The 16278-nt window shown below is 36.4% G+C and overlaps 1 protein-coding gene across 1 annotated transcript; it reads right to left on the reverse strand.

The window, feature by feature from the left end:
* Positions 1 to 4915: 4915 nt before the first annotated feature.
* Positions 4916 to 5431, reverse strand: LOC118738342. Its single transcript, XM_036469267.1, has one exon. It carries the CDS (start codon positions 5429 to 5431, stop codon positions 4916 to 4918), a length of 516 nt encoding a protein of 171 aa, XP_036325160.1.
* Positions 5432 to 16278: the final 10847 nt, after the last annotated feature.

Here is a 16278-nt window from a genome sequence, read left to right on the forward strand (position 1 = left end):
CTAATAATATAATAATATAATAATCTAATAATATAATAATATAATAAAAAATATTATAAATGTGAAAGTTTGTATGTTTGGATGTTTGGGAAATCATCACGCGGAAACAACTGCACGGATTTACATGAAATTTTGTACGCAGAGAACTTATGGGCCAGATTGATTAATAGGCTATTTTTTTTTTTTAAGTTGCCACCTGTTAAAAAAGTTTCATTTATTTAATATGCGGGAACGACTGAATGGATTTGCATGAAAATTTGCTCACAGATAGCTTATGACCTAGATTGGAAAATAGGCTACTTTTCTTAAGAGTTGCCACCTGTTAAAAAAGTTTCATTAAATTAATACGCGGAAACGACTGAATGGATTTGCATGAAATTTTGCAAGCAGATAGCTTATGACCTACAGTGGAAAATAGGCTAATTTTTTGGAAGAGTTGCCACCTGTTAAAAAAGTTTAATTAAATTAATACGCGGAAAATTCTGAACGGATTTGCATCAAATTTTGCAAGCAGATAGCTTATGACCTGGAGTGGAAAATAGGCTAATTTTTTGGAAGAGTTGACACCCGTTAAAAAAGTTTTAATTAAATTAATACGCGGAAACGACTGAACAGATTTGCATGACATTTCGCACAGAGATAGCTTATGACCTATGTTGGAAAATAGGCTACTATTTTAAGAGTTATCACGTATTAAAAAACTTTAATTAAATTAATACGTGGAAATGACTGAACTGATTTGCATGAAAAAATGCACACAGATAGCTTATGACCTAGACTCGAAAATAAAGATGGTTTATGACCTTAATTGAAAAATAGGCTACTTCCTTCCTTTTCCGATCAGAACGAAATTTAGTACACTTACTACGGATTTCGGAAGGATGGTCTTAGACTGAAAGTAAGTCCGATAACTCAAGGCCCCTCCCATACAAATTGGAATTTTCATATTACATACATATCTCTGGAAGTATTTGTGGGAGAGAACTGAAACTTGGTATAGTGATATGTATGTGAAATCAATGTTGGCATTAATCGATTGATGTTTTAATTAGTTAGTTAATTCGATTAAATTCAATCTGATTACAGTTAATCATGATTAATTTTAATCCGGCTAAACAGTTAACCGTAACCGCGATTAAAAAATCAATTTTTAATCATTAACTCTTAATTTGATCAAGTAGGTTTGGTGATTAATTAAGTTATGCTGCAAAGCAAGTTAATCCAGTATGGCTAAGTCGGGTTTCCTCATCAATCTAAGCAATTTGGTGTGCATTTTCAATAAGATATATGTATACCAACAAACGTTTTACAAACTAGGTTTGTAAAAGTTCCCAGTTTATGTATTACTAATAACAATAATTATTATTTTTTTTATATTACGTGCTTTTTATAAGCGTAAAACACAAAATAATTACTATAACTGGTGTTTGGTTTCAAACTCGGACAATCTAGACAAATTAATCAGATTTTATTTTTAATTGGATTAACGATTAATGTTTTAAATTAATTAAACGTAATCGCAGCCAGCGATTAACGATTAAAAAAAATGTTATCATTAATCGTACAGTTGATTACGACTAATTAATTTTAATCGTCAAACGCGATTAACATTTTAATCGTTAATTTTTAATCGTTAATCAGATTAACAGTTTGCCAACACTGTGTGAAATCATGTTCATATTCACGGAGAAAAATGGACGTTTTTGGAAAAGAGGCGTAGCACCTCCCATACTGACTGAAAGTTTCATATTGCATATCTCTTCAAATGTTTGGGGTAAAGCACTCAAGCTTGATATGGAAATACATATGTATGCATGTATGAATGTAAAACTAATACCATACTCATGGAGAAAAATGAGAGTTATTGGAAAAGGTGGTGTGGCAACTCCCATGCAAATTGATTTTTCTATGCTGCATATCTCTGGAGGTGTTTATTGCAGAGGACTGGAACTTGGCACCGAGATGTGTATACAAAATTAATTCCATACTCATAGAGAAGAATTTGTGTTATTCGAAAAGGGGACATGGTTCCTGACGTACAAATTTACTGTTTTATACTGCTTATCTCTAGAGGTGTTCATGGTAGAGTACTGGGACTTGGTACTGGGGTATGTAAAATCAATTCTAAATTCATGGAAGAAGATTAGGGTTATAAGAAAAAGGGACGTCGCACTTCCAGTACAAATTTACTTTTTCTTGCCACATATCCCTGGAAGTGTTTGTGGAAGACAGAATAAATTTCATTAAATGGAAAAGGGAGAGCCGGGTTCGACCTTATAATCTAAAGCTCTCTTGAGGCATTTACTACAGTAATGAGAAGTGGAATTTTATCAAGGCCAGGTTACTAAATTTGAGTTGGAAATATTAGAACTCGCCGTGGCACCTCCAAGAAGGTTTCACGTTCACGCGTCGTATACCTGGAAACCTTTTACGGTAAACTTAGAGGGAGGAGAGAGGAGATTTTATAATTTCATAGTTCTAAACGGCCTAAATACCTTAACTCGCTTAGAAAATAGCGAGCTATAACGAAATGGGCACAGATATAAAATCTAACATCATTAAATTATTTTTCCTATTTGTATAAAAGCGCGGGGTGAAACCCGCGGGTATAAGCTAGTATAGACATATTTATTTAAATGAAGTTAGTATGCTGTCAGAAAAAAATTAAACATTAAATTTGGAAAAGATATCTTAAGAAAGATGATATTTTTAGTGAGGTCCTAAATACATTAATAAATTTAATATCTCCTATTAAAAAATTACGCAATTGCATTCTGAAAATACTTGGAATGAAATTAAATGCAAATAAATTCAGAATGATACTCCAATACTTAAAACACCAGTATATGGTTTCCTATTGGGACACTACAACAATGTAGTATGCACTATTCCAAGACGAATTTGGATTAAGTACGGAATATTTGACAATAAAAAAAATTTAACATGAAAAATTAAAAAACAATTAGAGAGAATTTGATAACAGGCTATGAGGTTCATTATCTCTCTGGTGCAATTCCCCTGTATGCTAATGAGGACGTGGCTACTTCAGTCAGATTATTTCGCAAAAAATGAACAATACCGCTTTGGTAATTTTTGATCAAAATTGGTAATTTTTTTCTTTATTTATCAAGTTTGGGAATTTGTTAATTTATTTTTCAATTTGGTAACTTTTTCGATTCGGTCTTACATTTCAAATAGGTCAATATTGGTTCTGATTCTACATTAGTAAAAGGCCCGTAAGCGTTTCGTTTTATAGAAATACCAGGTAATGCTGAAAGTTTCGCAAGGCGAAAGTTGTTCCAGCGTTCCTTAGCTACTAAAATGGTGTGTTCTTTAACAAACCGCTTGAAATGGCTATTGCTAAGTATATCCACCGTGTCCTTTCCTGGAAGGTTTTGGGTGGTCCTACCTTTCCCTGTCAGTTCGCCAGCTTTTCAATTACCATTAATTTTCCGGTGTACCCGGCAACCATATATATGAGAGAATTCTACGTAAATATGTACATATGTTCTCGTTAAGAAACCTGAGGCATTCAGCGGGGCACTTCACTCTGTCTATGTGTGAGTCGAAAGCTTTCCTTCAAGCGTTGACTTTTTGATATATTTTCTTGTCACTTGCTTACATACAGTGGTCGAAAAAATTTTAACCGCACCATATTTTGATAAGTTTTAACATGTTGTTGTTTTTTTTGTAATTTAGTTATATTGGTTTGGTTATATTTTATAAAAATATTGTTCTTTCTTTAACAGAACTCAAAAAAATTCAAATTTCAAACTTTGTTCAATATTTAAAAATTCAGCAAACTTTCGTTAAAATTTTAAGTTAATGGAGCGCTGATTGCCTGAAAAGCTTGGTATCTTCGGATATACATATGTACAGACATATCGAGCCCTAACTGCCAAAATGACGTAAGCGAAATTTTTTTCAAAATTTTCTTTTTGATGCATAAAGGCATCGATATGTATGTTTGCACAGTTCTGCACATAAAATAAGTTTGGTAACTTTTTGTTGAATTTGGTAACTTTTTCCGGTGATTTTGGTAAAAAATAAAAAAAATTTGTAGCAACACTGTACAGAATCTGCGCCAACTAAAACTTTTTTTCTTCGTCGTCACCTCCATGATAAAAACATAGTAAGGTAGAACCGTTCTCTCTTTGAACAGGTAGTATCAGTATAGCAGCTGATTTTTTTCTCAAAATATTTGGTCTCGTAAATGTTAAACATTTTTAACTTCTTCTCCCAAAAATTCTAAATTGCAATTTTACAAAACAAGCGATTGAATAGTAGCTTTTGAACCGCTCACCCAACTCAGCAGCATAACCGCTGGCCATGCAAAGTATTGATCAATGCTTCGAGCAGCAAACAAATTTACTAAGAAAGAAAGTTGCAACGATTCTCCTTTTTTCCAATTTAAATATTTTATTTTTTTGTATCTCATATAGCACGCTTTGAATTAGAAGAAAAAAATCGGAACAGTTGTTGGCACTTTGTTGTTGAATGAACCATATTTTTATACAAAATTGGCGGAAAAATATTAGAATAAAAATTGTTGCATATATTGTGAAAAATTTGCTGTGCCAATAGTTTGTTCCGGCAGTGTAGTTATTTCCTGAAATTAAAACAATAAACATTTAAAATATGTGATTTTTTTTCATTGCAGAACTTACTTTCACGTTAGAAGTAATTTCAACGTTAAATGTACATACATACATTCATACATATGTATATATATATACTTTCACGAATTTCAAATTTTATTAAGAATTTTTGTAAACTTTGTGGGTATGCATTTTTGTTGCCTATTCAATTTTCTATAATAACTAGCTCTTACCCGGTGCGCTTCGCTACACCTAAATCGATTAAAACTCTTAAGGGTTTTTACTTTGTGTTTTATTTCTTGTTGTAAAACTTTTACTTATTTATATAACATTTTGGTATACAACATTTTTGGTTTGTGGGAAAGTCTTGTGCCATTACACAAAGTCGGTGGCTTCAGATTTCGTAGAAGTATAATAGGTGAACCGACTTTCAGGACCAAACGATGCGGTGGCAGACCGGGGGGATCCAAAGAATTCAAGAATTCAGTTGGATAATTGACTACTTCATCTTGATTCAAAACGCTATCAATCGATGTATATGTTGTAGCTTCTCCTGGCAGTTTTTCTTGAATGGCAAAATTGATTTCGTTGACGTGTACATTTTTCGATGCCAATATTGCGCGTTCACTTAAGTAATCATTGCGTTGATAGTGCTGAACAATATTCGGAAATACACTTTCAATCAATTCTTCTTTCGATTGTAAAAGTGTACAAAAGTTGTTCTGCAATGTGATCAAACCGGTATCATCGATTGGTATTTTGCCTTTGCCAATGTCCAACAACTGCTTCGAAAACGCCGCTGCGGATCGATCATTTTGCAATTGGACTCGCATGTTGATGGTAAGAGTCAGCCTTTGAACATGTCTCCACAAAACTGACGATTTTAAACATGCGTTTATTTCGTCTGCAGGAGTTGATCGAGGAATGACTGGCAAAGTTTGCCTGAAATCGCCGGATAATAATACTAATGCCCCGCCAAAAAGTTGTTGATTTTGGCGTAAATCTTGCATTGTTCTATTGAATGCTTCTAATGACTTTTTGTTAGCCATTGGGCACTCATCCCATAGAACTATTGCAGCTTCTCGCAAAACTTTTGCCATTGCTGAATTCCTCGATATGTTGCACGTTGGTGTTTCAACGACTTGGATGTTCAACGGTAGACGCGAAGACGAAGCGGAACTCTGCCTTGGCGATAATTTGGCCGTTGATTGTCTGCGGATTCAGCTCTAAACTGTGCACGCTGCTCTCTGTACACCGCTCTACCTCGGGCATTCACTTGAGCGCGTTGCTCTTCGCTTTGATTTCTTCTCCTTATTGACATTCGATGTGAATCACGCGTATGCCTGCTAACCGTGATACGTCTGCGTAGTGGAGGCATTTTCTAAAGTATTCTTTTCGAATAAATGTAGCAAATCGATTGAATTAAATCTGGAAAAAACACACAATGTTGTTGTCAATGTTTTTTAATAATTGTAAACATTCGCCAGCTGTTTCTGTTTATTTATTAGTAAAAGGCAGGACTGCCAATCTTGCGGCAAAACAATAATGAAAATCCAAAAAAACACGTAAAGCCAAACAGAATTAATTGCAAAACGTGCAATGATACACACATTAAATTTCTTATGTGCACCCTCCACACAGACCCCAATCACTTCTGAAAATTTCATTTTATGTGCACCCTCCACACAGACCCCAATCACCCCTGAAAATTTCATTGAAATCGGGCAAGCCGTCTAGGAATGATAGAAATCTCTTATGTGCACCCTCCACACAGACCCCAATCACTTCTGAAAATTTTATTTTATATGCATTGAAATCGGGCAAGCCGTCTAGGAATGATAGAAATCCGAAAAAAACACGTAAAGCCAAACAGAATTAATTTTTTTTTTTTTTTGTTTTTGCAAAACGTGCAAAGATACACACATGAAATTTCTTATGTGCACCCTCCACACAGACCCCAATCACCCCTGAAAATTTCTTTGATATCGGGCAAGCCGTCTAGGAGGAGTATGCGAACAGGAAGTTTTGCCACTTAATTTTATATATATAGATGTGCAAGTTTGAATTAAAAGTCAACGGTAGTAGGCTACACGTATAGTTGATAGGTTACAAAACTGCGTACCCCAAAAGTTTCTAAAAATTCTGCATTTTCGAGAACTTTACGTAAAGTTTTAAGGCCTTATTCATAAAACATAAAAAACGTTTATAAACTGAAAAATGAATGAAAGTGTCATTTTATTAAGCTCTTCAAAACCTACTGTATTCTTTATGAATAAGGCCATTAAACTTTAACTTATTTGGTTTATGTTATGCAACAGACTACACGAAATTTCAGTTAATTTTAGGTGATGGACAAAATTGAATGATAGTAATCCATATAAGCATAGAAAATTGGGTTGACAAAGGAAGAAAAAATTTAAAAAGTGTGTTTTTTAAGAAGTATTCCATACGACGAGTACTTTCCAAAGTATCGATTAAAATCACCAAATAAGGTATCGAGTATTAAAGTTGTCATTTTTATACTCTCAGTATCGTTGCTTACTCAATATCGACAGTATCGTTCGAACCCTAGTGGCGGTAGTAATGTGCCAATACGTAAAATATTCCCATATCAAAATATTTCCCCATATGTGTCTATTATTTCGGCGAGTTGTGATTTTTGCAAGATACAAACTGGTTTTAAATAAATTTCTATTAACATATCTTGTGAAAATACTATAACCTTATCAGTAGATTGACGGGAATACCAAACGAGTAAAATTAATTAGAAGTCTAATATTGTTTTCGTTTCTACTAAAAAAATTCGCATTTTGTTTGCCCTTTTCTCTTTTCGTGTTCGATTCTAAAACAAGGACAAACGGTGAGAAAATTCTGTGTTCTCTTATTAAAATCTTAAACTCTTATAGGGCAAAGAAGGCAAATTTTCTGCCCTTTGAAGCTTTGTCAAGGGAGATGGTTGCCCGGAAAATCAGATGTCGCTCAAAACGATAATATTATGAAATGCGTGAGCTGGACAACGACAAGAAGGCAAAAACATGCGCCGTGCAAGGGCAACATTTTTTTGTATAAACGAAATCACCATAAATTTTCATCGACATACATTTGCTGAGTATAAATTATGAATAGGCACTCGTCACATTGCATTGCTTTTAAAAAAATTAATTATGCAATATCAAATTCTTTTATATTGTCACTTGATGAATAAAAGACTTAGACTACGTAACCGGAACAACCCAGATATATATATGTACCTGTGCCAAGGAGTGGCACTCCAGCACCACTCTCCAAAAACTCTTTGGGGAATTTGTATGCTGTTACAACAACAACAGCAGAGCTTCTTATGTATTTTTCCGATGCTGCACTAAATGGACAAGCAAGCCACAAAAATTGTTTCCCTATTTTTGTTAACAACCCGTAATGCTAGTTAACATATTTGGTAAACATCTAGCACTAAAAGTTTAAACATTTTTCACACAAATTTGAACAATTTATGATATTTCACAATTGCACCACTCTTATAATTAAATAAGTTGGGTACCAAAACTGTGAGCATCCTGCATAAAAAGTTATCTTATGCTCTGATTCAATTTTCAGTACACATGCCTGAGCTTGCGCTCACTTCATCGGCGCGATGACTGGGTCTGAGCTCTAGCCCTCTTTTTATGCAAAAGCCTCTATATGCCTATTACTTCGGCAAGTCGCGGCTTTTGCAAGATCCAAAAGGTTTGTAACTAAATTTCCACTATCATATCTTGTGGGAATACTATAACTTTATCAGTAGGATGTCGGGAATACCAAAAATTATTTAGAAGTCGAAATTTTTATCGACTTATTTGTGAGTATCTCTACATAAATTATGAATAGGCACTCGACACATTGCTTATCAAACAAATCAATGATGCAATATAAAAAATTCTTTAATTGTGTTGAGTTTTTATTCTGTCTGTTGGCCAGGGCTTCTTATGTGTTTTTCCGTCTTTGCACTACAGGGACAAGCAACCCACGTCTGCAATTCATACATATGTACATACATAAGTATGTCTACATACATATGTGTTTGTACGTATGCATGTAGATACATGTTAACATGGAACACGTTAACATTAGCTGATCGCCACTTTGAGTGATCAGCAAAAGCACAATAATAAGAGCGGAAGTGCAGCTTGGGTTGCACAACGTTTCCCACAGCAAAAGCCAGACGCACCGTCAGCAACAGGAAGCCACTGTCAACACGCGCAGCCCAGTTTGGCAATTCAGAGAATCAGCGTCAACGATTGGCCGGTGCTAGTAAGTTAGCTTTTAAGTAATTCCAATTGTAAAATTTAGTCTTAGTCTTGCTGCTTATCAATAAAGGTTGACACAACCCAATTTTCAAAAATATATTTTTTTGGGGATTTTAGTAGAAAATCCCGTAACTGGCGCCCAACGTGGGGCCTACGCCAGTCGTGTTTTTTGAAACCCGTAACTAAATAAAGTTGTGCGCGTCAATAAAAATTAAATTAACAAACGGTTTCGCGAAAAATTTGCAACACCCGAAGCAGAAAATTTCGTGATACTGGGAGCAGAAAGATCGCCGATTTCGTAATAACTCCAGCGCATAAAGGTAGAACAGCCTCCAGCGCATAAGGGTAGAACAGCATAAAATTTCGTGATACTTGGAGCAGAAAGATCGCCGATTTCGTAATAACTCCAGCGCATAAAGGGTGGAATAGCACGCCAAAGACGACGTAGGTCCTTTAACCAGCTAAGTAACTAAGTTAACTCAGAGTCAGCGAAGGAGAAAAGGTGCCCTAGTAGCTCACAAATGTGCAAACGGGAAACGCGAGTCGTTAGCCGCCGGATGCTGCCATTAATGTAAGCATAGATTTAAGACAAACTAAAAAGTAAATTAAGTGAATCCGAATTTCCGATTGAAAATAAATTTTAAATTATCCTAGTCCTATTGAGGGAAAATTAATAAAAAACATAAGTGAAAATTTTTAAGAAATAATAAACAAAAAATTTTAAATTAATTAAGTAAAGATAAATTTCCTATTTAGAAAAGATATTTTTTTTAATTAATTCCTTTTAAGGTAAAATCAAGTGAATATATTAAAACCTTTAGTCCTTGAATAACACAAAGAAAACAATTTTTAACTGAAGAGCTTGTACAGCTCATAATTTAAAGAAATCTCTAGAAATAAAATAAAACAACTCTGCGATTCACCACCAAAGGGACCCTCCAGAGATTGTTGAAGTTCCACAAAACATCAAAAATATACATAAATAATAAAGTGAAAATAATAGGCTAAGTAAGCTCAAAATGTCAAACCCTCAAAATCTTATTCGACCACCTGTGCTAAACGCACCACCTCCCACACTCGCTACCCCTGCCAATACTACTCCCTTATCGATGGACCAGTTGACGGAGGTCATATCTGGCATCGTAACCAATATGTTCCAACAACAAGGGCGAAACATGGTTCAAGCCGCCCTCAACCCCAACGCGAGTTTTTCCGATGTTAGGGATATAACTATAGACACAGCTTCTCCCAACATCTCGGAATTAGACAAGATACCCGATGTGGTAAGGTGTCTTCGCGAATTCTCAGGGACACCTGGGCGGATAAGCGCGACTTAGGTACTCTCGAGTACCAGATGACGTCGCTTGTGCAGGGTAACCTGACAATTCAGGAATTTTACCAGCGAGTATACTCGGACATGTCGCTTATTCTTAATAAGCTCGGCTGCATGGATGTCGGCACAGAAGCCATGCATCTACTTACCCGTACATACAGGGACAAAGCGCTGGAAACGTTCATTCGTGGGCTTAAAGGAGACTTGCCAAGACTCCTAGGAATGAGGGAACCCGCTGATCTCCCTCAAGCCCTCCACTTGTGTCTAAAACTTGAAAACCAAAACTTCAGGTCCCACTATGCCTTAGTAAATAATGGCCAACCCAGGAGAACTTTGGACATCCGTCCACCCCTTCCTCCCAAAAGAATTAATAACGAGTTTTACCCCGAATTGGCATTCATGCCTCAACCCAGGTTGAACACAACTCCTCCCTACAGGCCTCCCCAACCGAATTATCAATATCAATTTCCCCAAACAAATTACCAATTCCAACATCCCCAACCAACCTACCAATACCGACATCCTTACCAACAAAATCAGTACATCCCACGTCCTAATAACCCACCACCTCGTCCAGCCCAAAAACCTCAACCACGACCAGAACCAATGGATATCGATCCATCCCTACGAACAAGAAACCTTAATTACATGAACAGGCCACGTCCCAATGATCCTACTAACAAAAGACCACCTAACACTAACCCTCCCGCACCCCCTAACAAAATACAAAGAGACTTCCACATTGAACAAACGACGGAACAAGACCAGTACAACCTAGACGATTATAATCCCACTAACCAAGAGTATGAAACTAATACTAATGACACCTATACTAATGATACCTATAATAATGATAATACCTATAACCATAATAATAGTGAATTAACCGATGAGTTCATAGATACAACTGATCTACATTTTTTAGAATGAATCACTCTTCGCTGCCATATATCGAGTGCAAGCTGAAGAGTGGAAACATCGTAAAATTTCTTATAGATACAGGATCAACAAAAAATTACATCCAACCATCCATCGTACCAAAATCCATTAAAAACGAAGAAATTTTTTTTGCAAAATCTATAGCGGGAGACATCGAAATTAAAGAGCACACTTTCTTAAATCTGTTCCACATAAATAAAAAATTAAAATTTTACCTACTCCCCACCCTTCGATCATTTCATGGAATCCTCGGGAATGATAGCCTCAAAGAGCTAGAAGCTGTTATTCACGTCAAAGATAACTTTATGGAAATACAAGGGAATACCAAAATAAAACTAAAACAATTTCAGTCAAAATCTGTTAATAAAATTGAACTCAATGACGACCATTTGTCAACAAATCAACGAAATAAAGTCGATAATTTAGTAAATCATTTTCCAAATCTATTTTCCGAACCTAATGATAAACTCACATACACTACCAAAGTCGTAGGCGAAATCCGTACCAATAAAGACACCCCCGTCTACACAAGATATTACCCCTACCCAATGTCGCTAAAAAATGAAGTTGAATCCCAGATTAAAAAAATGTTAGACGACGGTATTATTCGACCATCAAGGTCACCGTATAATTCACCCATTTGGGTCGTTGCGAAAAAACCCGACTCTCAGGGTAACAAACAGTACAGAATAGTAATCGATTATCGCAAACTTAACGCGATCACTATAGCAGATCGCTATCCAATACCGCAAATTAACGAAGTACTGTCCCAGCTTGGAAAAAATAAATATTTTTCCGTCTTGAATTTGAAGAGCGGATTTCACCAAATCCCTCTCAAGGAATCCGATATTGAGAAAACAGCTTTCTCAATAAATAATGGCAAATACGAGTTCACAAGACTGCCATTCGGATTAAAGAATGCCCCCTCAGTATTCCAACGGGCCCTAGATGACATTCTTCGCCATCAAATTGGCAAAATTTGCTACGTCTATATCGACGATATAGTTGTTTTCAGTAACTCTGAAGAAGAGCACACCCTCCACCTGCAAGAAATTTTCAAAACGCTCGAAGATGCGAACATGAAAATTCAGCTGGACAAATGCCATTTTTTCAGGGACTCCGTAGAGTTCCTAGGATTTATTATATCAGCAAGAGTCAAAATATTCACGGATCACCAGCCGCTAACGCAGGCCCTAAGCAATAAAAACAACAATTCCAAAATGAAGCGCTGGAAAGCCATCCTTGAAGAATATAATCACGAGCTTTTGTATAAACCTGGCACAACTAATGTCGTAGCCGATGCGCTATCAAGCATGCCAGGTGAACCTATAAATTCCCTATCAGTATCCCAACACAGCGATGAAAGCTCATCGCATAACCTAATCCCATCCGTAGAAACACCAATAAACGTATTCAAAAACCAAATTTTTTTGAATATAGCCGAAGCCTCAACATATCAATTTAAAATAGTGTTCCCTACTTACCACAGACACATTTTGGAAGAACCTGAGTATACCCCCGAAACTTTAAAGAACCTTCTGAAAAGATACCTTAATCCTTCCGTTGTCAACTGTATTAAAACAGAGGAAAGGATTATGGGAAAAATCCAAGAAATTTATCCAATACACTTTAACAACTACAAAATCCGATTTACACAAATGCAAGTGCAGGATGTCACAAACGAACAAGAACAGAAAGAAATCATTGTAAAAACCCACAAAAGAGCACATCGAAACTGTCGAGAAAATAAAACCCAAATCCTGGAAAATTTTTACTTTCCTTCCATGACCAAAAAAATAAATAGAATAATCCAACAGTGCTCAATTTGTAAAGAAAATAAATATGACCGAAACCCCACCAAACCCAAATTAGGAGAAATCCCTATTCCACAATTCCCAGGGCAAATATTGGACATTGATATTTACATAACTGAGCGAAATATCGTCCTTACAGCAATAGATAAATTTTCAAAGTATGCCCAAACAAAAATCCTTAGATCGAGAGCCATAGAGCACGTTAAGGAACCTCTCCGTGAACTACTTTTCCAGTTCGGCGTACCCGAATTAGTAGTAATAGACAATGAAACGTCCTTGAATTCAGCTTCCATTCGATTTCTTTTGGAAGATACGCTAAATATACAAATTTTTAAAACACCGCCTTATGCAAGTTCCGTGAATGGTCAAATAGAGCGATTTCACTCGACCCTCACAGAAATAATGCGTTGTTTAAAAGCAGAGCGAAGCTTCACTTCATTCGCCGAACTCCTCGACAACTCCGTCTATGAGTACAATAATACAATCCACTCAACTACAAAAAAGAAACCAATAGAGGTATTTTTTGGTAGAAGAGTTACAACCGACCCAAGCCAATTCGAAAGGGCTAGGGCTGAAAATATAACCGAACTAAGAAATAAGCAGGTGAAAGATCTTGCTTACCACAACAAATCCAGGCACCCCATAAAAGCATATAATCCGGGTGACACTATCTACGTAAAAATAAACAAACGGTTAGGATCCAAAATTTCAAAAAAATTTAAAAAAGAAGTAATAAGGGAAGACCGAAATTCAACCGTCCTGACAGAATCAGGAAGAATAGTACACAAAAGCAATATAAAAAACCAAAATTAATTTTTCCTTTTCCTTATTCACCCAGTAACAAAAAAAAAATAAAATCAAAATTAACTTTTCCCTTCCAGATTCCTCCGCATCAATAACCGCATCAACCGCATCAATAACCGCATTAACCGCGGTTAAGCAAACCCATTTAATAAATATAAGTAATAGTAGTTGTATACCTAGAGTAATTAATAGTTTGAATTCATCTTGCACCATAACGAACGGCCAACACGTCCAAGAAATTGAAGAGATAAAACCCGGTATATTACTACTTAATGTCTTCAAAGGCGAAATACATGCTGACGGAATGCAAAAAAATGTGTCAGGGACACACCTTATTAATTTTCATAACTCAACGTTACAGATAAATAATCAATTCTACATTAATTACGATTTGATTCCGCTGCCTGCTATTCCAGCAGTCCTACAACCTGCACCAATTGAAAAAAATCGAATCGAATTACTTTCTCTGGAAGCTTTAAAAGAATTCCATATCGACAACATAAGAAGAATAAATATCCTCAAAACAGCAACAATATCCAATAGCTCACTTTCACTTGGAGCAGTTGCAACCACAATAATTGCCATTATAATTTTTTGCAAATTTTGGAAAAAGCACCAGAACAAAATAATAATATCTCCGATTCCAGAAACTTACCAGATTCCTTTGGCAAATATAAACTCAAATAAAACCAAGGAGCCCCCTAATGATCAGAATACTTACATAAATTTCAACAACCTACCCTATTTTTAATAAACGCTCGAGGACGATCGTTTTTAAGAGGGGAAGTGTTAACATGGAACACGTTAACATTTGCTGATCGCCACTTTGAGTGATCAGCAAAAGCACAATAATAAGAGCGGAAGTGCAGCTTGGGTTGCACAACGTTTCCCACAGCAAAAGCCAGACGCACCGTCAGCAACAGGAAGCCACCGTCAACACGCGCAGCCCAGTTTGGCAATTCAGAGAATCAGCGTCAACGATTGGCCGGTGCTAGTAAGTTAGCTTTTAAGTAATTCCAATTGTAAAATTTAGTCTTAGTCTTGCTGCTTATCAATAAAGGTTGACACAACCCAATTTTCAAAAATATATTTTTTTAGGGATTTTAGTAGAAAATCCCGTAACTTACATACGTATTTACATAGTATGTAACTATGTAATTAAGTACGCTCCTCAACGTACTGCAAAACTTGCTATAACATAAGAAAAGATGTTTTTAATTATTTTCCAATTGAGAAAGTGAATCCACACAAAAGGAAAAGCGAAAAACACCTTAATAATCAAGCGCTAAGATTTCCCATTTGGTCAACCGGTACGTTCGTTATCCATTGCTTCAATGAAAAGCGCGCCAAATGTATCACACCAAAACACTACCCACAGTACGAAAACTCCAACTGAACACCGTGCCGATTGCATTTGTGACCGAATGGTGTTCAGCGCTCTCGCCGTGCTAAGGCCTACCGAAGAAGTTCGGCCATGTTTATTTATGATGTAAACAAACCATTAAGAAGGAGAAATATGAGCTGCGCAGCGCAGCGCAATCAACAGTCCACTAAATGCTTCTCCTCAACAAAGGCAGAGACGCGTTGACGGCAGCAGAATAGCCGGCGTTGGCCGTCTTCTGCGACAGCAGAGCACAAAGCTGCAGCATTAACTCCGACACGCGCACCCATTAATGACATCTTTAGACTGTTTATGGTAACGTGGTATCTCGCTTCCACATTCACAAGCAAAGATTAGCTGGCCTGCTCGCACGATGCTTTATGGCTGCTGAGAGCGGTTTATTGCCTCACGCTGCAACCAACACATTTTTCATGAACCAATGTAGAATATGTCGGATGCCATTGATGTAGCCTGAGCGGAGAGCGCAACCATGGTTGCCACGAGTCGTAACTTTCTACCAAAATTGGTAACTTTTAAATGGTTTGGTAACTTGGTAACTTTTGCAACTAAACATCTATTTGCATTACTAGAAAGAAATGAATTATTTTTTGAATGTGCGTAATTATAAAAGCCCTTCGAGTTTCAGTGGCAGCACTACTGACACTTCTACAAAATTACTTCGACCTCTTAATAGCGGTGAATCAGCTGCACTTGATAGTAGCAGGTTGAATGAGGAAATGGATTAGCAACAAAAGCTTACGGGGTGTGCATAGCTCAGTGGTTAGCACTTCTGACTTTGCACATCGATGACGCGGGTTTGATCCCTGCTGAAAGTCTAGAAAAAAAGAAGTCTGATGAGGAGACGTGGTGATCTCCGAAATAGTTTGTATAACTTCTACCGCTTAAGCATTGTTGTTTCCATTTTTCCTAACAAACAAATCGTAGTACAAAGCTCAATAACATTACTTCGATTAAATTAGAGTCACCAAGTGGCAGCACCAAGGGCTGCACATCTAAAACAACTTTCGAATTTTTGCGATATATTTTGAATTCTACCCTCTCACATTTTAATACTGGCCATCTGGCAATTTTTGGTAAGGTCCATAAATCGTTTTGATTATTCCGG

This window comes from Rhagoletis pomonella, unplaced genomic scaffold, assembly GCF_013731165.1.
Source record: "Rhagoletis pomonella isolate Grant_MI unplaced genomic scaffold, Rhpom_1.0 Rhpom_scaffold_00004, whole genome shotgun sequence".
Classification (NCBI taxonomy): Eukaryota; Metazoa; Arthropoda; class Insecta; order Diptera; family Tephritidae; genus Rhagoletis; species Rhagoletis pomonella.

Bases quoted from the DNA above. Each gene is read 5' to 3' on its own strand.
- LOC118738342 (XM_036469267.1), bottom strand. From the start codon at position 5,431: ATGCGAGTCCAATTGCAAAATGATCGATCCGCAGCGGCGTTTTCGAAG.